Raw genomic sequence first — 24,297 nt, forward strand, 5'->3', positions numbered from 1 at the left:
TCTCTGATGAAGTGTTGTTTGGAGTTGAGCCCAGAGGAGGTAAGGGAGTGTCTGTGTGCATGTATCTGTCATCATCTAATGTCAAGTAGCAAATCTCCCAAGTCACATCTTCATTTCAGACCTCACTTTAGCTCCATTTGATTCTTCACTTGGATGTCTAATAGATGTTTCAAACTTATGTCTAAGACTGAACTCCTTTTCTTCACCCCCAACCCCCAAGTCTGCTTTATCCACAGTCTTCCCCATCTCTGTTGCAGCTGGGACTAGAAATTTGAGACTCCTTTGGGAGTAGCTGTTCTCCAAAACGATGGGACTAAATGTATGAGATCATTCACAGAAAGAAAAGGAAAGAAGAGATCACATTTAATGATCAGGGAAAAGGGGAGGAGGAGACTGAGGAGTAGCCAGAGGTTTGGTGGGAAGGCACCAGGAGAATGTGATGCCTCAAAAGGCGAGAACATGTTTTGGGAGTCATTAGTGCTGTCCAGATCTGTGCTGAGAGGTTGGAGAAGATGTAGTCTAGGAACCAACTGTTAAATTTGGCATCATTAAAGTTGTTAAATTGTTCTTTTAAGGAATGGTGTGATTAAAACCTGATTGGGAATGAATTCAGGAGAGAATGGGAAACACGGAAACAGATATAGGAAATTATAACTCTTAAGTTTTGGTATAAAGAACTATAGAAAGAGGCTGTGGAATCTAAAGGAAGGTATACCCATGGGTAGATATTTCTTTTTTTTTTTTTTTTTTTTAATGTTTATTTATTTTTGAGACAGAAACAGAGCATGAACGGGGGAGGGTCAGAGAGAGAGGGAGACATAGAATCTGTGCTGAGTTGTCAGCACAGAGCCTGACGCGGGGCTCGAACTCACAGACTGTGAGATCATGACCTGAGCCAAAGTCAGACACTCAACCAACTAAGCCACCCAGGCGCCCCTAGATATTTCTTAATCATTTCTGCCCAAAGTTTGGAGTTGGAATAAAATCTAAATTGTCATGACTTAATTATTTTAAACAAATTTTCCTTATATTATTGCTGTTACAGTGGGGAAGAAAACATGAAATATTACTTCTGAAAGAAAAGTGAGCAAAAACTCTGATAAAATCATGACAAAATAACCAACTGAAAATAGCTAACAGAAATCTGTTACTACATCTTAGACAATATGTACTGGAGATATCAAAGAGTCCATTTTATTAAGTTACTACCTTTTAAAGTTAAATGATATTTCCTTTTTTTTTTTTTTTTGATTCAGTGGGGATCAGCAGTGTACTTATGTTATAAAAAGTCAGTGGCAAAGACTAACACTATATCTTACAAAGCTGGTAAGTATAATTTTTCATGCAATACTTAATATATACATGTATTATGAAGGCTAGTAAAATTTAAGGAAAAAGAAATCTTATAATGTATTAGTGTCAGGACTGTCACCACAACCCATGGGTTTTGTTTTTTTTTTTCTGTTTTGTCTCATCCTTAAATTTATTGGATACTCAATGGAAGATTGATTTTAAAAGAAGATGGGTAACCGTGTTGAAAATGTAAAAAAACGTGTTTTTCATTTGCTTCAAGGTAGTATGACCACAAACTAAAGTTTTAGGATTCTGTTTGTACCTGTGTATGTTTCTTTAGGATAATCTTTTCTTGTTTGTCTTACTTAGCCTTCATGGATGAAGCTTGATAAATATTAATTAGTTATTATGAATAGTTATAATGTTTGAAGATAAAAATCTGGATGTATTCTACTGAAACATTCAGAGCTATTTGATGAACATGTATGTAATATAATGTTAAGTAGTTATAAAACATTTTAGCATCATTCAGATTTTGAGTACCTGAATTCAAGAGATGATGACCTAATATTTATTATTGTTTTTATAGGTCTAATTTGTAGATATCCTCAAGAAGATTATGAGTCTTTCTCACTCCCAGAATCTGTTCCCCTATTTTGTTTACCAATGGGTGCAACTATTGAATGTTGGCCACCAAATAGCAAATACCCTCTCCCTGTTTTTTCTACATTTGTGTTAACTGGAGCCTCAGCTGAAAAGGTACTGTGTGTTTTAACAACTGTCGACAAATTTCTTGTACATTTTCTTTTTTTTTTTAAGTTTATTTATTTTGAGAGAGACAGAGACAGCATGGGTAGGGAAGGGGCAGAGAGAGAGAGAGAGAGAGAGAGAGAGAGAGAGAATCCCAAGCAGGCTCCATGCTGCCAGCACAGAGCCTGATGTGGGGCTCAGACTCAGAAAACTGAGAGATCGTGACCTGAGCCAAAACCAAGAGTTGTACGCTTAACCGACTGAGCCACCCAAGTGCCCCTCTTGTACATTTTCAGGTCTTAAGTTTTATATAATGTAAGGAACAGTAGGAAAAAAAAAAACTGGTTAAATTGAATCTATTACACATACCTCTTCCACTTGGTTAAAATAACTATATTCAGAGATAATGGAAAAGAGAAATTTCATTCTGTCCCATACACCCCAGTGCTTTTTTGTGAATATGGCAAAAGATTTTTTTTTTCATTGTCAAATGATGATCTTTCATTGCTTCATTTTGTGTCAACCAGATGCTTTGAGAGTAATACAAAAGACATTATTATATATGCAAAGCTATTCAGAATCATAGAGTATGATAGTTGGAAAAGACCTTGGAAATCATTTAGTCTAACATCCTCATTTTATAGATTGGGAAATTGAGGTCCACAGAAATTTAGTGAATTGCCTGAAGTTGGAATATATATTTCCTTGTCTAGAATTCTGTCCCATTGTCTACTAAATATTTTCAGTCATTTTGTTATAGAGAATATTGATTCAATTGCTTTCGCTCTTCAGAAAACAAACTCGATTTAATTGAAACATCTTTTTTTTCAATAATGAGATGTGAGAGTAGCACTGTGTAGTGTTTTCTGTTTTATTATTATTATTTTTTTTTTTAAACATACTCCGAGAAACCAAGAGAGATGTTTGTTCACCACTGTGTTCCTGCTACCTGGCACCTTGCCTGGCTCATGGGCATCTAAAAGGCTTTTAATGGCCTAGCTCGTAATGGCTCCTCCATTAAATATTTAATGATATGATTCGAATAAATGATATAAGGTGTATTTATTAAATATATTTCTTGTTTTCCAGGTCTATGGTGCTGCTATTCAGTTTTATGAACCATACTCTGAGGAAAATCTCACAGAAAAACAGAGACTTCTCTTGGGTTTAGCATCATCAGCAGATGGGAAATCTGATAGTTCCAAAACAATTCACACTAATAAATGCATCTGTCTTCTTTCTCACTGGCCTTTTTTTGACGCATTCAGGAAGTTTCTGACTTTTCTGTATCGTTATTCTATCTCTGGACCTCATGTCCTTCCAATTGAGAAGTAAGTCAGAATCCTTCTTGGTTCAAAATTTAGCAGATAATTCCATTATGTGTGGTATATTTGAACTGGTAATTCAGTAAATTTTATATGGAAACTAGATTTCTCGAGAGTTATTTGAAAAAAGAATTTGGTTATTTCAATTAGGTAATATTTCTCTATTATACTTTTACAGCCACATTATTTTAAATATATCTCTAACAGAATGAAATGAATATTTCATTTTTTGATGCTCTTGTGAAGTTTGGAGATCCTAACTGTTTTTTTTTTGTTTTGTTTTGTTTTGTTTTTTTGCTGGTTTTGTAATTCTTATTTTCCAAATAATTTGGGTTTATCGTGAACTTTAAAAAATATTCCCTACTACTTTTAGACATCATGAATTTAAAGAAAAAATTAGATAAATGTATTCTTTATTCTTTTTAAAAATTCAGTGATTTACCTTAAAATCACTAAAAGTGAATAATGTTTTATGCAATAAGATCTGTTGCAAATGAGATCCAAATATCTTCATGCCTATTTGATTATTTATTCTATACCATCTGTCACTTAAACTCTTTTGTATTCTTTTTTTTTTTAATGTTTGTTTATTTTTGAGAGGGAGGGAGAGAGAGAAAGAGCAGGAGAGGGGCAGAGAGATGGAGACTAAGGATCTGAAGCAGGCTCTGCCCTGACAGCAGAGAGCCCTATGCAGGGCTCAAACTCACAAACCGTGAGATCATGACCTGAACTGAAGTCAGACGCTTAACTGACTGAGCCAACCATGTGCCCCACCTCTTTTGTATTGTTAAGAAGTTGTTCAGTGATTGTTGGGAAGTGATAGAATTATCATAAGAACATTCAGTGTACAATATTAATATTACTCTTTTTCACTTTCATCTCAGTATTTTGCTCTAGCAGTTAGCAAATTTTTTTTTGGTGTCAGGACCCTTTTATACTCTTAAAAAATGAGGACCCCTGAAGAACTTTTTTTATGTGTTATATCTGCCAATATTTGCTACAATAGAAATTAAAATGGAGAAAATATTTAATATTTTATTTTATTTATTTTTTTTTTTTAATTTTATTTTTGAGACAGAGAGAGACAGAGCATGAACGGGGGAGAGTCAGAGAGGGAGGGAGACACAGAATCTGAAACAGGCTCCAGGCTCTGAGCAGTCAGCACAGAGCCCGACGCGGGGCTCGAACTCACATACCACGAGATCGTGACCTGAGCTGAAGTCGGACGCTTAACCGACTGAGCCACCCAGGCGCCCCAATATTTAATATTTTAAAATAATTTCATGTTAACAAGTATTTTTTTTAAATAACTCTTTAAAAAATTAGTGAGAAGAGTCATTTTTTACATTTTTGCAAATCTCTAATGTCTGGCTTAATTGAACACAGCTAGGTTCTCATGGATGCTTCTGCATTCAATCTGTTGCAATATGTTGTTTGGGTAAAAGTATATGAAAAAGACCTGGCCTCACACAGGTATGTAGGTAGGAAAAGGGAGAGCCTTCGAATAGCCTTTTCAGAAAATCGTGTGGAATTTCTGCTTTGACACTGCCCCAAATTTGACAAGTGAAGTTTGTTATAGGTTATTCACAGTGTGTAATCTAAAGCTTTAGTAATGGACTTTTTCTGTTACATTAAAATCTATTGATTTTTCTCACTCTAAGTGGAACTTTTACACATGCATGGTTTTGTAGCATCATACGTTGGTCATTTGGAAATACCAGTTCATGGCGTTTAACATAGATAAATTTCATTTGTTAATAGAACCACCTATTTGATCAGAAAATTTTTTTCAGTATCAAGAAGTTATCAAGTACATGGTGGCAACATTAGAATTTTCACTTAAAATTTTATTTATTGAATTAGAATTGAATTGAATTTACTGGCTATAATACCATGAGTTCTTTTTCTTTTTTTTAAAGATTTCATTAAAAAAAATTTTTTTTAATGTTTTCATTTTATTTCTTAGAGAGACAGAGTGAAAGCAAGGGAGGGACAGAGAGAGAGGGAGACACAGAATCTGAAGCAGGCTCCAGGCTCTGAGCTGTCAGCACAGAGCCCGATGCAGGGCTCAAGCTCACAAACCGTGAGATCATGACCTAAGCTGAAGTCACATGCTTAACTGACTGAGCCACCTAGGCTTCCCTAAAGATTTCATTTTTAAGCAATCTCTGCACCGAATGTGAGTCTTGAATTCACAACCCCAAGATTCAGAGTCATACGCTTCACTGCCTGAGCCAGCCAGGAGCCCTTATGAGTTATTTTTCTTGAAGCAATAGGCTCACCTTATTCATTTTTATATAGAAAAAATTTGCTGAGTACCTAACATTGGATAACTTTATCAATTGTTATTTCAAGGAAAAATGGCATTCTGTGACAACAACAAAACAATCATTAAGTTCTTTGATCACTGTCCACATAATATGTTGTATATTACCTACTGAGGAAGAGGTAAAAGTTAAACTGGCTTTTGAGATGTTGATAACACAAACATTATTGAACCTGAGGAACTATTCATATGAAAAGCCACTGGAGTTAGGTAGAAGCAACTTTAATGGGACAAATGATTTTTGGAGTTTGTTCACTTGTTTTTGTAGTACCAGGGATTTCGAAATTATAAGTACACAGAGCATTTGACTCAACTTGGACTTGTGGTGACATGCTGACCTTTATAGTATATGGTGTTCACTTTGGAATCAATTGGGTTTTTGTCTGTTTGTTTTTAAGGCATATTTCTCATTTTATGCATAAAGTTCCTTTTCCATCTCCTCAGAGGCCGCGGATTTTAGTTCAGGTAAGATTTTCTTGATGTAAGTGCCTTATTAAATGATTATTAGCCCTGTCAAAACATACCATAAGAATAACAATTTTAAATGGAGGAAAAGATCAAATGAGAACCAGATGGTAGTTCATGTTGGAATTTGGGCCCTTATTGTTTTATTAATTGTCTCCCAGACAGACATCTAATGTTTCCTCTTAGGTAAAAGGTTGAAGAGTTAAAGTAGACAACAGTAGACATTTTGAACACACCAAAAGGGACTTCTTTCCCTAAATTTGTTATAGGTAATTGAAAGTTTGTGTCTTTGGCATTTATTCCTGAAGGGGTGTTTGTGTGTGTGTGTGTGTGTGTACATATTTTTTTCTTTTTTTTTTTAGAATAAATAGAAGAAAAAGTGGTGTGCTTTCATATATTATGCAGGGAGAAGTGTTCATATCTTTGTGATGGGGAAGTTCAAAATGAATAATTTTTTTCCCTATTTCTTTTCCCAATTGACTATCTTTTCTCTTTTGTTTACATTTCTTATTTATGGTCTTGATTTGTAAGATATCTGCTTATTTAGTCACCATTTACAAAGTGATTTATATAAAGAAAATATTTTTATGTGTTATCACTATATGTGCCTTACTGTATTTATCACAACCCTTAATGGGAGTGCGGTGTCATTCAAAATTAGAAGTATTTGGCAAATAGGTATTTACAAATTTGTGGAAATGTGCATAAATTTGAAAATGTAGATAAAAATAATTGCATTATTATATTGATACAGATAAAATGTCTAGAAAAAAAGTCATTTTTTTAATCTTTATAATCAGTCTGTATATCCACATATCCTCCCTCTCTTCTTGATATTTAGTGCCAGGATATACACACACACATATATATATGTTGGTAAGTTTTTCTTTTGAGGACCAAATAGTATATATTTTAGTCTTTATAGGCCATCCTGTCTCTGTCAAAACTACTCAGCTCTTATTGCACAAAAGCAGCTATAGATAATTCCTAAACAAATGATCATGGCTAGTGTTCCAATAAAACTTTATTCATAAACACAGATGGCCTGTGGATTTGCCCTGGAGACCATAGGTTTACTAGCCCTGACTCTGTGGTACTAAATGAATAATTTAGTCTCCCAATAAAATTTTGTTAAAACGACATTAGGGGAACATTGAGGAACAGGAGAAAAGAGAATTCAGAGTAGGGGAAGTTAGTAGTTAGGTCAGTGGTTAGGATGTACTTTTCAAGATCTTATTAAGTGATATAAACAGTTCCTATACAGGTTAATGGTTATTTTGAAACTTGATGGATGTCAGCATTAGCCAAAAAAAATTTTTTTCCAGAAAGTGGTGTTTTAAAGCTCATCTTTATATTTCAAACACTTTATTGTAAATCTTCTTCCAGTTATCACCACATGATAATCTGATTCTCAGTCAACCTGTTTCTTCACCTCTTCCACTAAGGCAAGTAGAATTTCCTTTCTATTTATGTTTCTCTAAATCTAGTGTGAGCTAAAGTGACATTCAAATATTTTCTCTTTCCTAGGAAAAATTGCAAATGTTGTTGGAAAGACTTCTCATTTAATTGTTTGTTATCTAAATTCCTTTTACTTAAAGAAAAAAGAAAAACCTTTACAATAGTTTGGTATTTTGTGTATCCATTTATTATCAAGTACTTATTATTGCATAAATAAGTATATGTGTATATAGATTATGAAAACAATGGTTTTTAACTTTAAATACCCTCTGAAGAACATTCAAACGTAATTAATTTTAAATTTAACCCCCTAATAAAATGGTACTCATAAATACTAACCATGGAATAAAATAATGTATTTCATCCCTTAAAAGTTCCAAGAAATTATGAAATAAATTTTTTCTAAAGTATCAGTTCTTGAAATTTAATTAGCAGTGTAATTTTCTAGCAGAGAAATCGTTACAATATAATTAAGTTATTTTGTAGCACATACCTGAGGGAGACCAGCTGCCATCTTTGACATTAATTTTGTAAGAATTGCAGATTATTTCATCACTAGGTCTCAGTCCAGAGCAACCAGTGTTTTCTTAACCTTTGTTTGAGTGAAAAATAAACTAGAAATACTGACTGTGACTATGTATAAAAAGATCCTAAATTACCCAAGAGGCCTTTTTTTAAATTTTGGTAACAGCTTTATTGATATAATTCACATACTGTACAATTCACCCAGTTAAATCGTACAATTCAATGGTTATATTCACTCTGTGAATAGAGATATATGGAGATCACTATAAACAACATTTACATCACTCTAAAAAGAATTTCTGCCATTTCTACTCACACAAATACACACACACACACACACACACACACACACACACGTGTGTGTGTGTGTGTGTGTGTGTGTGTGTGTGCGCACAGACAAACACACCTCTCCAGCCTAAGGCAACCACTGATTAACTTTCTGTCTCTACGGATTTGCCTATTCTGGAGATTTCATATAAATGGAATTATATAATATGTAGCCTTTTGTGTGTGGCTTCTTTCACTTATTATAATGTTTCTGAAGTTCATCCATGTTATCATATTTTGTTCCTTTCTGTTTCCAACAAATATTCCATTGTATGGATAGATCACTTCTATTTATTCATTCATTAGTTGAGGGACATTTGGGTTGTTTCTACTTTTGCCTACAATGAATAATGCTGCTACCAACATGCACAAGTTTTTTGTGGATGTGTTTTCCTTTCTCCAAGAGAATTGTTACTAGTTTTGCTTTATTTAAAAAAAAGTTAAGTGGCGCCTGGGTGGCTCAGTCGGTTAAGCGTCGACTTCAGCTCAGGTCATGATCTTAGATTTGTGAGTTCAAGCCCCGCATTGGGCTCTGGGCTGACAGTAATCCCTCTCTCTCTCTTTCTCTCTGCCCTCCCTCACTCTGACTCTGTCTCTTTCTCTCTCAAAAATAAATAAACATTTAAAAAGTTTTTTAATAAAAAAATAAAAATAAAAAAGTTAATTTGGTGAAGCCAATTATTTAGCCAATTATATAGACAACATACTGATTGGCTTACTGAATTACTTAGTCCAGTATTTTGTTACCACACAGAGTGTCTCAGTTTGGGTTATAAATTTGCTTTGTATGTATATACCATCACTTCGTACCTCTCAATTTCATATTACTCTTTTCATTACAATAGTAAAGATAATCTATTTGTAAATCCAAATCTTAATGTATGTGCTTGCCTTAAGGGAGGTGGGCCTGTAAGTCATATTTTTTCTGACAATTAACAATGAAAGGTGAGCCATTTAACAAAAATTTCATTAAAAAATTTGCTTTCAACTAAAGCATCCCTCTATAGATTGAGTCCTTTATTCGGACATTATCTACCCAGCAGATCTTTTTCTGAAAAAAAGAATGACTTTTCATTTTTCCATATTGAATACACTGTAGAAAAATCTGATGATTTTGAAACCTCAGAAAACTTCATTGTTTTCATAGTATATTTCTAATGTTTTCCACACATAAGGACAGCAATCGCGTCTAAAGTTGAATATATAATATAATCCTAACCCAATCATGACCTTGTTTCATTATTTTGGATAATGAGATATTTGAATATATACACTTTTAATTATATATTTTTGTTTGGATTGACAGTGGTGGCAAGTTTTCAACACTACTTCAAAATTTAGGCCCTGAAAATGCTGTGACACTACTTGTGTTTGCAGTAACAGAACATAAGATTCTCATCCATTCCCTACGCCCTTCCGTGCTTACTAGTGTGACAGAAGCATTAGTGTCTGTGAGTATTACAGGTTTTGTCATTGGCAGTCAATTTCATTTTAAGCATAATTGATTCATCTAATTTAAAGTTACTTTTTAAAAGCCTAACTAAAATTCAGAGAGTAATGAATTTTTATGTTGTGAAAACAATTTTAATTTTCTGACACTTCATATTAGTTGTAATTATTTCACTGGTTATCAAGTGTTAGGCTTTAGGTATGAATACTTAAATACAGTTTTTTGTGTGTGCTGATAAATTATGCTTCAATGCCAAACAGCTAAATATTCTCCTGTCTTTTGTTTATCCAAGATGATTTTCCCTTTCCACTGGCCATGCCCATATGTTCCTCTCTGCCCACTGGCTTTAGCAGATGTCTTGAGTGCACCATGTCCATTCATAGTAGGAATTGATTCAAGATACTTTGATCTCTATGACCCTCCACCAGATGTCAGTTGTGTTGACCTAGACACCAACACCATTTCTCAGTAAGTACATTTTAGTGATTCTCTACTCAGTAATTTACAACTTAGTAGTATATGTATGTAATTGTATATTTTATGAATGCGAATTAGAATTCTTTTGAGCTGTATTGTTTTTGTTTTGGGGTTATACCATCTTTGAATCAACCCGTTCTGTTCTCCAATGGAATAGATTTAGGGTATTAGAGAGCTTGTACTGTAAACAAATTATACCTTTAAGCCTCAGATCTTTAAATATTTAAGAAACATTATAATCTTATGTAGAAATTTAGCAGAAGGGAAATGGAGGTTAGAAACAGAAAAATTTAGGGGCGCCTGGGTGGCTCAGTCATTTGAGTGTCTGACTTTGGCTCAGGTCATGATCTCACATTTTTGTGAGTTCAAGCCCTGCAGTGGGCTCACTGATGTCAGTGCAGAGCCCACTTAGGATCCTCTGTCCCCCTTCCTTTCTGTCCCTCCCCCGCTAGCACTCTCTATCTCAAAAATAAATAACCATTAAAAAAACAAAACAAAAATTTATTTACCATTTTCCAGATGAGTACAGGTGAAATCACAAATTGAATTGGAATACTATACCAAGGTATAGTATTGGTATTCCAGTATCCAAGGTGTATCCAAGGTATATATCCAAGGTATAATTGGTATTCCAATTGAATTGGAATACTATACCTTGGTATAGTATTCAAATTCTGTTTCTAGTCTTGTGTAATACTATTAGTATACTAGTACTTCAAAAAAAATTAAACAACTTTTAAGTTATAAATGATTTTATCACCTTTATACTTTTAGAATATAAGGGTTTTATAAGTTTTCCTCTCTTTTTATTGGAATAATATTTAAGTTGTAGCTACTGGAGCTATCTTTTCATAGTTTTTTTATAATTCAGTTGTTCGCTCATATCCCTTATTTTCAGTTGAATCATACTTATGCTATTCAGGGAAAAGGAAATTGGTGCACTGAACACACTGCATTCACAGGACATATTTAAAATAACTACAAGTTAGTCTGTTAGTAAAGCCCAAAAGCTAGTACACCTTTTACAACTTAAATATGTATATGTGCAATAGGTTCTTCTCCATTTTTACTAAGCGTGTTTCATATTAAAGCGTTTTGATTGAATTCTCTAACCTTACATTAATTCTAGTCTTGTCACGTATGTCAAATCCTCAAGTGCCTAAACCATTAGAAAAGATGGTGTTCTATTAAATAGATAATATAAAAATAATATAAAATGATAATATATTACAGCAAAAAAATACTTCTTTTAAGGTTTACATTCAAGAGAGAGAGAATGCCTGTGCACAAGTGTACAGGGGAAGAGCAGAGAGAGAGCAGGACAGAGGATCCCAAGCAGGCTCTGCGCTGACAGCAGAGAGCGCAATGCAGGGCTCCAACTCACAAACCGTGAGATCATGACCTGAGCTGAAGTCGAACGCCTAACCTACTGAGCCAGCCAGGCACCCTGAATACTTTTCTATTATAAAGTATATACGCTGTCAAAAAGCTTTTTTTCAGAGAATGCCTAACCAAGTAAATATGGGATGTACTTTGTGCATAAAAGCCATTTTATACATGGGATTGATAGAGTCTAATATTCTTTATCAGGAACATTTCACTCATTACCAGGAATATTTAATTCTTTAGATATTAAAGTATTATCTTTTTTTTGGCCAGTTGTTGATGTTACATGACATAATTTTTTTTAATTTATTTTTTTTTATTTTTAGGGAGAGCATGAGGAGGGTAGGGGCAGAGAGAGAGGGAGATGGAGAATCCCAGGCAGGTTCTGCACTGTCAGTGCACTGTCAGTGCACTACAGTGTATAGCCCTGTATAGGGTTTGAACTCATGAATCATGAGGTCATGACCTGAGCGAAAACCAAGAGTCAGACGCTTAACCAACTGGGCCACCCAGGCAACCCCAATGACATAGTATTTTTAAAAAATGAAATTCAGGGTGGTGAATTGGTATATACTGTATTTATTGTGGTAATAAATTACATTTTCCCTCTTCTTATACTTTCCTTCCGGTTTGTTAAAAGAATTTTTTTTATTTTTGTCTTTTTCTTTTGATCACTAGTGAGTTAAAGAATCAAAGAAAACATGAGTTGTTGGCACTCATTAGTAGTATTCCTTCTTGATATTATCACCCTTCCAAATGTATGGAAGGACTAAGCTAGTGAACTAACAGTTTTCTAGTTTCCTTTATCCAGAATTTCTGGATTTTATTTTTAAGTAATCACCACATCCAACATGGGGCTCGAACTCACAACCCCAAGAGTAAGAGTGACACACTCCACCGAGCCAGCCAGTCACCCCCAAAGCTTAGATTTTTAAGTAATTTATCAGAAGGGGCACATAGCATCTACTGCCCGCTAGATTTTGGAACCATCACCATCCAGGTTTAAAACTAATTCCTCTGCCACCGATTATCGGTTATTTTGGGAATCACCATGAGTAAAAACATGAGTAAATAACAGTAATTAGGTGTAATGAATGGACACCAAGATTCTGTTCATCTATCTTCAGCACCCTTTTTTGATAGGTACTGGAAATAAAGGGGCAACTTGGTGTACTTCTTTCTCTTAAGTACACTTAAGTACACTTCTTTCTCTGAAGTTGCTCATAATTTAGTTTTATAAGGCCAGCATGCACACAGTGAATGATAAAGTACAGTGGGAGTGCTGTGTTGCAAAGTTTTATCCAGAAAATAATGTAAAAAGTGTTCCACATTGTCTTCTCACTGTAATGCAGGATTCCGTGCTCCCGGCCACATTATAAAATAAAACCTTCGCAGTGGGACATCTGCAGGTGGCCCTGTTCCATCTATCTGTATTTTTATCCTCATTTGTGGAAAGATAGGGTAGATTCCAAGACAGTGGTTCTTTTTAGCCTAAGCTTTCCCATCCACTCCTTTTTCTTTGTTTGGTTTCCAAGGTGATGATTTTGCCCTTTTTGTTCTGTGGGAGGTACAGGGAACAGAAAAATAAATTCAACTTCCACTACACACGTGTGCTGTGTTGTTTTTGGTGGTTAGTACATGAGTGATTCACTTTTCTTCTCCTTTTTCTCTACATTTTTCAAGTTTTCTAAAAATATATATATATGGCTTCTGAAGTACAAAGAAAGATTTAATAAGTAAAGAATGGAATCAAAAAAGCTATAGTGAAGTCCAAAAGGTTTATGGTATTTTATCACCATGCTCTTTTCTTACTGCACGTGTGGTTGGAAGAACAACTGTGTCCTAATAATTTTAATAAAAGAGATTATAGGAGTTTGTTGTAGAAACAAAGATAGCACTTTCAAGCAGATATCCTCTTTTATAGTTATAAAAGTACTTTGGAGTATTATCCTTTGCTCAAATAATTTAATATCATGGATTAGTTATTTTCTGAAAGAAACGAAAGCAAATTTTACTTCCACTTTTAGGAAACTAAGAAACTAAATACTTAAATATACCGCAGTATTTTGATAAGCTTTCTGGATCCTCAGTTCATTTTGTCTTTACAAGTGCAAGTTTTCCACAGTGCTTGTTCTTAAAGTCAGAGTCTATAAGAAAAAAACCTCCTGTTGCTAGGATTTTCTCAGTATTGAGGTGTCTAAAGACTCTTAAATGGGGTTTGAGAGTAATGACCACCATATTAAGTTTGTAGTGATTAGCATGATTCCACTGCAAGTCGAATTTACCCAATACCAACATAATTATAATTTTTTGCGCTATGTTTGTATAAGGTTCTACTCTTGTGTAAGTTAATTTTTAAATATTCTGCATCCCAGTTTATCCTTGTAGTATTTTTCTCTTATTATAATATTTTATTTTTGTATATATGTACATACATTTTGTACGTATGTATTTTATTTTTTATTCAATATATGTTTTCTTTTACCTTTTATATATATATAGCAAAAAAAAACACAAAACATCTAACAAATACATTGTTGTTGTCATTTAATCTCAGAACTGGTGACAAGAAAAATGTAGCCTGGAAGATACTTCCAAAGAAACCATGTAAAAATCTGATGAACACACTGAATAATTTGCACCAGCAGCTGGCAAAATGTAAGTGTATAACTTAATTAAAGGAAGTAATTTAATCTGAGAAAGGACTCCAGTTACTTTGCCTTGCTAGTGAAAGGATATTGTTTATTTTATCTAAGGGAAATGTTTTTATAATCTTAAGGGAAAATGAACATTAAAGCAAACTTTGTTAGAAGCTGAATAGATTTATAAAATTTATTATATTTTATTTTATATCTGCTACATGTTCATAGAGCCATTTTAGAATAGTAAAATTGAAAAAGAGGTTGAGGTAATTGTTTTCCTTACTTTTACCATTACTGAAATACCATGGAAAAAATAAGGGTTTCCTTCCCTGATGAACGTGGATACAAAAATCCTCAACAAGATATTAGCCAACCAGATCCAACAATACATTAAAAAAATTATTCACCACGACCAAGTGAGATTTATACCTGGGATGCAGGGCTGGTTCGGTATCTGCAAAACAATCAATGTGATTCATCACATCAATAAAAGAAAGGACAAGAACCACATGATCCTCTCAATAGATACAGAGAAAGCATTTGACAAAATAGAGCATCCTTTCTTAATAAAAACCATTAAGAAATTAGGGATAGAAGGATCATACCTCAAGATCATAAAAGCCATATATGAAAGACCCAATGCTAATATCATCCTCAATGGGGAAAACTGAGAGCTTTCCCGCTAGGATCAGAAACAAGACAGGGATGTCCACTCTCACCACTGTTACTCAACATAGTATTGGAAGTCTTAGCCTTAGCAATCAGACAACACAAAGAAATAAAAGGCAGCCAAATCGGCCAGGAGGAGGTCAAACTTTCACTCTTCACAGATGACATGATGCTCTATATGGAACCCCAAAAGATTCCACCAAAAAAAACCTGCTAGGACTGATCCATGAATTCAGCAAAGTTGCAGGATATAAAATCAATTCACAGAAATCAGTTGCATTCCTATACACCAACAATGAAGCAATAGAAAGAGAAATCAAGGAATCAGTCCCATTTACAATCACACCCAAAACCATAAAATATCTAGGAATAAATCTAACCAAAGAGGTGAAAAATCTATACACTGAAAACTATAGAAAGCTTATGAAAGAAATTGAAAAAGATACACAAAAAAATGGAAAAATATTCCATGCTCCTGGATAGGAAGAACAAATATTGTTAAGGTGTCAATACTACCCAAAGCAATCTACATAGTCAATGCAATCCCTATCAAAACAACACCAGCATTCTTCACAGAGCTAGAAAAAACAGTCCTAAAATTTGTATGGAACCAGAAAAGACCCTGAATAGCCAAAGCAATCTTGAAAAAGAAAACCAAAGCAGGAGGCATCACCGTCGCGGACTTCAAGCTGTATCACAAAGCTGTATTCCTCAAGACAGTATGGTACTGACACAAACAGACACTCAGATCAATGGAACAGAATAGAGAACCCAGAAATGGACCCACAAGCATATGGCCAACTAATCTCTGACAAAGCAGGAAAGAATATCCAATAGAATAAAGACAGTCTCTTCAGCAAGTGGTGCTGGGAAAACTGAACAGCGACATGCAGAAGAATGAACCTGGACCACTTTCTTACACCATACACAAAAATAAACTCAAAATGGATGAAAGACCTAAACATAAGACAGGAAGCCATCAAAATCCTCCAGGAGAAAGCAGGCAAAAACCTCTTTGATCTTGGCCGCAGAAACTTCTTACTCAACACGTCTCCAGAGGCAAGGGAAACAAAAGAAAGATGAACTACTGGGACCTCATCAAAATAAAAAGCTTCTGCATAGCGAAGGAAACAATCAGCAAAACTAAAAGGCAACCCATGGAATGGCAGAAGATAGTTGCAAACAACATATCAGATAAAGGGTTAGTATCCAAAATCTATAAAGAACTTATCACACTCAACACCCAAAAAACAAATAATCCGGTGAAGAAATGGGCAAAAGACATGAATAGACACTTCTCCAGAGAAGACATCCAGATGGCCAACCGGCACATGAAAAAATGCTCCACATCACTCATCATCAGGGAAATGCAAATCAAAACCACGAGGAGATACCGCCTCACACCTGTCAGAATGGCTAACATGAACAACTCAGGCAACAACAGATGTTGGCCAGGATGCAGAGGGAGAGGATCTCTTTTGCATTATTGGTGGGAATGCAAGCTGGTGCAGCCACTCTGGAAAACAGTATGGAGGTTCCTCAAAAAACTAAAAATAGAACTACCCTACGACCCAGCAATTGCACTACTAGGCATTTATCCACGGGATACAGGTGTGCTGTTTCGAAGGAACACACACCCCCTAATGTTTATAGCAGCACTATCAACAATAGCCAAAGTATGGAAAGAGCCCACATGTCCATTGATGGATGAATGGATAAAGAAGATGTGGTACCATAAAGAAGATGATATACCATTGTATATATACAATGGAATATCATTCAGCAATCAAAAAGAATGAAATCTTACCATTTGCAACTATGTGGCTGGAACTAGAGGGTATTATGCTAAGTGAAATTAGTCAGAGAAAGACAAATACCATATGACTTCACTCATGTGAGGACTTTAAGAGACAAAACAGATGAACATAAGGGAAGGGAAGCAAAAATAATATAAAAACCGGGAGGGGGATGGACATAAGAGACTCTTAAACATGGAGAACAAACAGAGGGTTACTGGAGGGGTCGTGGGAGGGGGGATGGGCTAAATGGGTAAGGGGCATTAAGGAATCTACTCCTGAAATCATTGTTGGACTATATGCTAACTAACTTAGATGTAAATTAAATAAATGAATAATAATAATTAAAAAATAAGGGTTTCCTCTTGTATAACATTCTCTTCATACAGAGAATAGAAGTTTAATTTTGAAAATTTAAGACAGATGGTTTAAATTAGAAAGTGCTGATGATTTTAGTGGGGTGAGAGCTGGGTTTTAAGCTTTCACCTTCAGTGGATCTTAATGCCGTCCTTACCTCAAATAATTTGAAAATAGAAGCCTACCAAATGCATTAGGAAATTAATCAAAATGAAAATTGATTGGGATATAGAATGTTTCAGTAAAAAGCTTATATAAGAATACCTTGACAGTGATCCAGAATTACCGATAAGAAGAATTAAACCTTCATATACTTAATCTCTTGGTATTTTAGAACAATGGCCCATTCAGGGTCCATGATTTAATACTTACTGTTTAAAAAATGGTCAGTAATGGTATAGCAGTATTTGAGGTTCTCTTTTATGTATTAGGTGAAATACAGACAGCGGAAGGGGCCTATATCCTTGAGGGTTCAAAGTGACCATAGAGTTGGAAATAGACATGGAAGACGACAGTGTTTCCCAAGTAAACCTTACAACAAGCAGAGAATCTGGAAGTGGCTCATAAGTACTGGAATAGGAAAACAGTGACATGAAATAGAGCAGCATGTCATCTTAGGTGGCAAATAAATTATGTATAGAATTTTATTTAAGCTGACTAACTGCTTTCTAACAAGGCATACACTTCTTGTAAATAGCTGAGAAGTCCAGCAGCTTTTGTAGCAATATTTAAAATATTATTAAAATCTGTGAAATAGCCCGTCCAACTGTATTGAAGGGCAGAACCTTAAAGCTGAAAATTATAAACTTTTAAGCAATACTGATAGTTGAGGACTGTGTAACACTTTATAGCTTCAGAACACTTCCACATATATTTTTTATCTTTACAACTCTGAAGATAAATTGAGGGAGGTTAAATAGCTTGTCAGAGATTATACAGTTAACCCGGATGAAGCTAGGATTAAAATCTAGATCTTCTGTATAAAGGCCCATGTTCTTTCTAGTACTGTTACTTTTTTCGACAATAAGAACTCCAGAAAAAACTTTGTAAGATGATTTATTGTTCCTCGTATTTTGAAAAGTTTTTAAATTTTGAAACAATCACAAACATGTTCCCTGATCTTTGAGAATAGATGCGCCATCACCTCCAAATGGAATATATTTCCTACCCAAAAATACATTCTCCTCCACCACTACATAACCATGAAAATCAGGAAATTACCAGTGAGCATTTCTGCCATCTTTACCTGCAGACCAGATTCAAGTTTTATTATAATAATGTTCTTTCTAGCAAAATAATCCACTTCCAAATCAGATGTCTTTAGTTTCAAGTCTCTTTAGTCTCCTTTTCTGCAAACACTTCTTCGATTTGTCCTTCTTTTTTTTTTTTGAGACTTTTGAAGATGGTATTTGCTATCATAGAATGGTCCATGATGTGGGTTTGTCTTCAGCGTCCACATGGTAAATACAGGTCATACATTTTTGGCAGGAATATCACAGAAATGACACTATGTTCCTTTCCTAGCATCCTTATCAGATCGTGAACTACTTTGATTTGTCCCATTATTGATGAAGGTGTTCACTTTGTACACTTGATTAAGGTGGCATCTAGCAGGCCTCTTTTACTTGCGTTTATTCTTTTACTACCTAATGGCTTTAGCGTTGAGTTGTTCAGGAAAAGGAAGAGCTGTTTTTCACATTTTAATCCATGTGTGTTTTTCCTGTCGGCACTTACATTTTTTTAAAAGGGGGGGAGGGTAGAACTAATGCATTTAACCCTGTTTCCTGTTGATATGGTTGCTATGATTTTCTCTTACTAGTTTATATATAGTTACTTCAGAACATGATTTTTTTTTATGGTAGTCAGACAAACAGGAATAATTTTATATTTACTTTGGTTGAAACGAACTCAGCAGAGGCTAACAAATGATGTAGCAAGCTTTGCTGGGGTTTACATATTATGAAGTTATGTAAACAAAGAGTTAAGTAGCTTGAGCCCTTTTGAAAACAATAACTTACTTCTTTCAATTTTTTTGAAATCTAATTAACATACAGGACTGTATAAACTTAAGGTGTACAGCGTGACTTGACATACATATAGAACAGATTTATATTGATACCATTATTAACATTGGTTTCAATAGTTTGGAGAAAACCTTCACCCTGTATTTTTTCACAGTGCAGCAGAGACCAAGAGACGATGGACTAATGGACTTAGCAATGAATGACTATGATTTTAATTCTGGAAAGAGGTTGCACATGATAGATTTGGAAATCCAAGAGGCATTTTTGTGTTTCATGGCCTCTATTTTAAAAGGCTATAGATCATACTTAAGACCAATAACACAAGCCCCATCTGAGACAGCCACAGATGCTTCCTCTCTTTTTGCCTTGCAAGGTGAGTGATTGTACAGTTTTACAGCTTTCGTATCGCTGAGTTTAACCTTATGATGATACAGTTTTTCTGTTAGTAGCTCATGTTTATCAAAATACGTAGCTATTTTTGAAGTATGTGAATCTACCAATTTTGTTGGTAATCCATTTCCACACAGCTAGTTATTTCTCAGACAAATTAGAAATAATCCCATTAACAAAATATGTCGAAGAAACTATTTGAAAAGCACAGAGCTTTGTAACCATGTACTGCTTCACTCTTTTGTGCCACAGATGTGTTAGGATATTGACAGTTTTAGTTTTCAGAGCAGCTGGGCAATGTTGAACACTCAGAGGAGCCTCTGGGATGGTCACCTCCAAGCATGCACAGCCTCATTCATTTTACTTCATTACACTTTATAAATATTCCTTTCTTTCTGTTTGTGCCCTGAAACAAAAGAAGTTGGAGAGCCCCCGAGTGCAGTTTGTGTCAAAATACAGATTTATTTTCTTTTGTAGTATATAACATTTGGAAGAGAAATTCATTTAATAAGCATATATTGAGTTCCTCTAAATGCTAGGTATATAGTGGCATGCAAAAGATACATGGTCATAAAAGAGAGAGAGCGAGAGGGAGAGAGAGACATGGTCACTTCTCCCAATGAGCTTATAGTCAAGAAGATAAGCAATTTGAAGGGCACCTGACTGGTTCAGTCAGAGGAGTATGTGAATCTTGATCTCAGGGTCAGGAGTTCAAGCCCCACATGAGGTTTAGAGATTACTTAAATAAATAAAACTTAAAAAAAAAAAAAAGATAAGCAATTTGAAAATAGTATGAATGAGGGGCACCTGGGTGGCTCAGTCAGTTGAGCATCTGACTTCGGCTCAGGTCATGATCTCACTATTCATGAGTTCGAGCCCTGCTTGGGGCTCTGTGCTGACACCTCAGAGCCTGGAGCCCACTTCGGATTCTGTATCTCCCTCTCTCTCTGCTCCTCCCCAGCTTGCACTCTGTCTGTCTCTCTCTCTCTCTCTCTCTCTCTCTTTCTCTCTCTCAAAAATAATAAAAACAAACATTAAAAAAATAATATGGATGAACAGTTTATTTCACAACTTCAGATCACAGAAAACCCTTCTGAGGAATTTATCTCTGAGCCATAATCTCAAGGATGAATACAAATGAGCCAGGCAAAAGAAAAGTAGAAAGTTTTAGACAGAGAGAACATTTGGAAATAGTTTGAATTTATGGGCCCAAAAGAAGGCCCAAGTGTAGTGTAACTGATCATAGTAAGCAGTGTGGAGCGCGAAATCAGGAAATAAACTTTTCCTCTGTTTCAGTAAGACACAGACATAATCAAACACTAGAGAGGTTGTAACTGTTGCTCTTTAAAAATGCTTTCACATTTACAATTTTATATATAATCCACAAGGTAATGAGAGGACAACAGAGACAAGTCTGGGTGAAGATTTGAAAGATCTGGGTTCAAGTTCCTTTCCTATTGCTGTCTTTGTCAGGTCACTTCCCCAGGGGTCTTAGTTTCTTCTTCTGCAAAATGGTAGGTTGAGGAAGTACAGATGACATGATTAATCAAGTTCCTTCTGGCTTAAAATTCTATGAATCTTTGAATGATCCTATATTTTGTGACATTATGAATTTATGTTGAACAGCTTTCTTAAGAAGCCGGGACCGATCACATCAAAAATTCTATAACATGATGACCAAAACACAAATGTTCATTCGCTTCATCGAGGAATGTTCTTTTGTCAGTGATAAAGATGCAAGCCTGGCATTTTTTGATGACTGTGTAGATAAAGTAAGTAAGAGTATGTCTACAGTGCCCTAACTTATTTTGTGTGATTGTTTTACATGTTATGAGTTATAGTTTCTATTTAACTTTTATCAGCGCTTAACAGAATCTAAGTTCTTTTCATTTCATCATTGACTCTTTATATTATTAAAGTTTTGTTTGGACTGCTAGATATTATAAACCACAAACTCTTAGGAGTACCTTGCAGGATTTTACTGAATCATGAGTTTTATTTTAGCAACCAGGTCTATAACTTTGCCTGCCCACTTACAGACTATGGGAGTTCTGTCCAAGTCTGTGGACCTCCAACTTGAGCATCTGTAGTTTTCACCTCTCCTTATTGTACATTGCCACATGCTGAGAGTAGGTATAGTGCATAATGAATATATCACTTGAATACTTCTACAATTTGGAAGTGAGTTTATAGCATAAATTAAGTGAATTAATTCTATTTTATTTTATTTTATTTTTTTTAATTTTTTTTTAACGTTTATTTTTGAGACAGAGAGAGACAGAGCGTGAACAGGGGAGGGGCAGAGAGAGAGGGAGACACAGAATCTGAAACAGGCTCCAGGCTCCAGGCAGTCAGCACAGAGCCCGACACGGGGCTCGAACCCACGGACCGTGAGATCATGACCTGAGCCGAAGTCGGATGCTTAACCGACCGAACCACCCAGGCGCCCCAATTAATTCTATTTTAAATTCGTGTATGAAACCTTCTCTTCCCCTCAGTCCTGATATCATAAGGTGGTTATCTATGCTGAACATAGAGGAGGTTGGGGAACAGTGATCTAGAGTGGGGTGTTGAAACCTGAATGGGGTGAAGAAGGAGGAACAGACTAGCATTGGGTGTTGGAGCCCAAGCCAGGTGAAGACAGCATCTATGTAAGGGGTGACCTAGCATGGAGAATCAGAGGATGAGCAGGATAAAAAGAGTGCCCAGGCTGGGGGACAGACAGCTGCAGGGGGTCAGAATAAACAAGATGAGAAGAGTATCCATGCCAAAACAGCATGGAGTATCAGAGGCTGAGCAAGGTGAGGAGAGTGTCCCCACAGGGTAGGGGCAGCAAATGGAGTATCAAAGTTTGATCTAGATGAGGAAGATGCCAGCTTGGTGGGGACAGAGGGTAGGTCTGGAAGTAGCTGTTGAGGCCAAATTAGGATGAAGAAGTCGTATGTGTGGAGAGGGGTGGTGGTGGAAATGGGAGAATGTAAAGAGGAGTGGATCAAATAAATATATTAAAGATAATGAAGTTACTCACTGTCAGAGAAGGGACTTACAAATACAGAAAAGGAGAAAACCAGAATGAACCCTGTGTTATTAGAGTGGAATAAGAGGTTTGATATATCATTGGTTTTCAGTATGTATAGACAAATACAGAAATAAGTACAGATGTAAGTATGTATGTCTGTGTGTGTACATACATATATTCCCTAGCTCTGTACACCTAGAGAATCTGGAAGCAGCCATACCCCAATAGTGGTGAGTACACCTAATGAACAGAATTTGGCTTCTAACGCCCATTCTCCACTAAAAGGAATTAGGACTCCTTGGAGAATAATTGGGTCTAGGGCAAGGAAAGTACAGGATGAGCCCTGAAGTAGCTTGTGCTAGAACATAAGGAATTGCTCCAAGAAAAATGGAGATATGTTTTTTAAAACAACAACAACAACAACAACAACAACAACACACACACACACACACACAAAGGTAAGTTAGCTTGAAGGAACCCCCACTGGCTATATCTGAGACAATTTGAACATCAAATCTAAGTAACAGATTATAACCCATTGAATAAAATAGGAAACTGTGAGTTTACACAGGTACTGAGAGTCTGATGAGAAACAGGATTTTCGTTTCAAAGTACCTCTGCACAAAATACGTATTAATTACAAAATGGGCAAGAGGAATTTTATAGTGGAACAGAAAGCCTGGCAGACACCACTTTTATGTAGTCATCAAAGTGAACATTACAAGTAGGGAAACAAATCAACATCATATGCCTATAATAGGCCACGGTGAGAATACAACATCAACTCTGTGATATTTCTGCCAAGGATGCATGACCTATAGAATCTCAAGGACGTATGAGACAAACTCAAATTAAGTGACATCCCTCAAAATACCTCTTCTGTAATCCACAAATTTTCAGGGTTAAGAAAATAAAGGAAAAATTAAGAAACTGTTCAAAAGTGAAGGAAACTATAGAGACTTGACAAGCAAATACAAGGCTCATCATTCAGAACTGGATGCTCTTGGCATACCATCATTAATATAATCAGTAAAGCTCGGATGTAGTTTGAGGATTAGACAGAGGTAGTAGTATAACATGTTGGTTTCCACAATTTGTTGTATTATGGTTAGATAGCAGACTGTCATTGTTTGTAGGAAATACACACTAAAGTATTGAAGGGTGTTGGGTCATCAGGCCAGCAATTTACTCTCAGATGATGAAACGGAAAACATTATATGCACTTGAAAAGTTATTGTACTTGAAACTCCTGTAAATTTGTGAGTATATATGCATACAGTGTTCATGATTTTATGCCCATGACCATAGAAAAAAGGAGGAAAGCAAAGTTTTGTCATGTATTTAGTCAACAAGTTATACTTGTAAGGTTTTTTAAAGAGGTCCATCACGTTCAAATTTATGTGACTTAAAGAAAATGTGATTGATTGATTGATTATTTTTTAAATATAATTTATTGTCAAGTTAGCTAACATACAGTGAATACAGTGTGCTCTTGGCTTCAGGACTAGATTCCCATGATTCATTGCTTACCTACAGCAATCAGTGCTCATCCCAACAAGTGCCCTCCTCAATGCCTATCACCCATTCCAGCCCCCCCCCCCAACCCCGATTGACCTCA

At 35.4% G+C, this 24,297-nt stretch overlaps 1 protein-coding gene across 8 annotated transcripts in view; it reads left to right on the forward strand.

Moving 5' to 3' along the window:
• DENND4A (DENN domain containing 4A) overlaps positions 1–24,297 on the forward strand; it is a 137,598-nt gene that overhangs the window by 52,562 nt on the left and 60,739 nt on the right. For all 8 annotated transcript variants that reach the window (XM_078448741.2, XM_078448743.2, XM_078448746.2 and 5 more), the window contains exons 5-14: positions 1,257–1,326; positions 1,883–2,052; positions 3,133–3,374; positions 6,093–6,159; positions 7,546–7,604; positions 9,776–9,920; positions 10,212–10,387; positions 14,340–14,440; positions 19,425–19,643; positions 21,287–21,432. In XM_078448741.2, the coding sequence (XP_078304867.1) occupies positions 1,257–1,326; positions 1,883–2,052; positions 3,133–3,374; positions 6,093–6,159; positions 7,546–7,604; positions 9,776–9,920; positions 10,212–10,387; positions 14,340–14,440; positions 19,425–19,643; positions 21,287–21,432 (1,395 nt within the window). The remainder of the gene's footprint in view (positions 1–1,256; positions 1,327–1,882; positions 2,053–3,132; positions 3,375–6,092; positions 6,160–7,545; positions 7,605–9,775; positions 9,921–10,211; positions 10,388–14,339; positions 14,441–19,424; positions 19,644–21,286; positions 21,433–24,297) is intronic.

Source organism: Panthera onca, chromosome B3 (genome assembly GCF_046562875.1).
Source record: "Panthera onca isolate mPanOnc1 chromosome B3, mPanOnc1 haplotype 2, whole genome shotgun sequence".
Classification (NCBI taxonomy): domain Eukaryota; kingdom Metazoa; phylum Chordata; class Mammalia; order Carnivora; family Felidae; genus Panthera; species Panthera onca.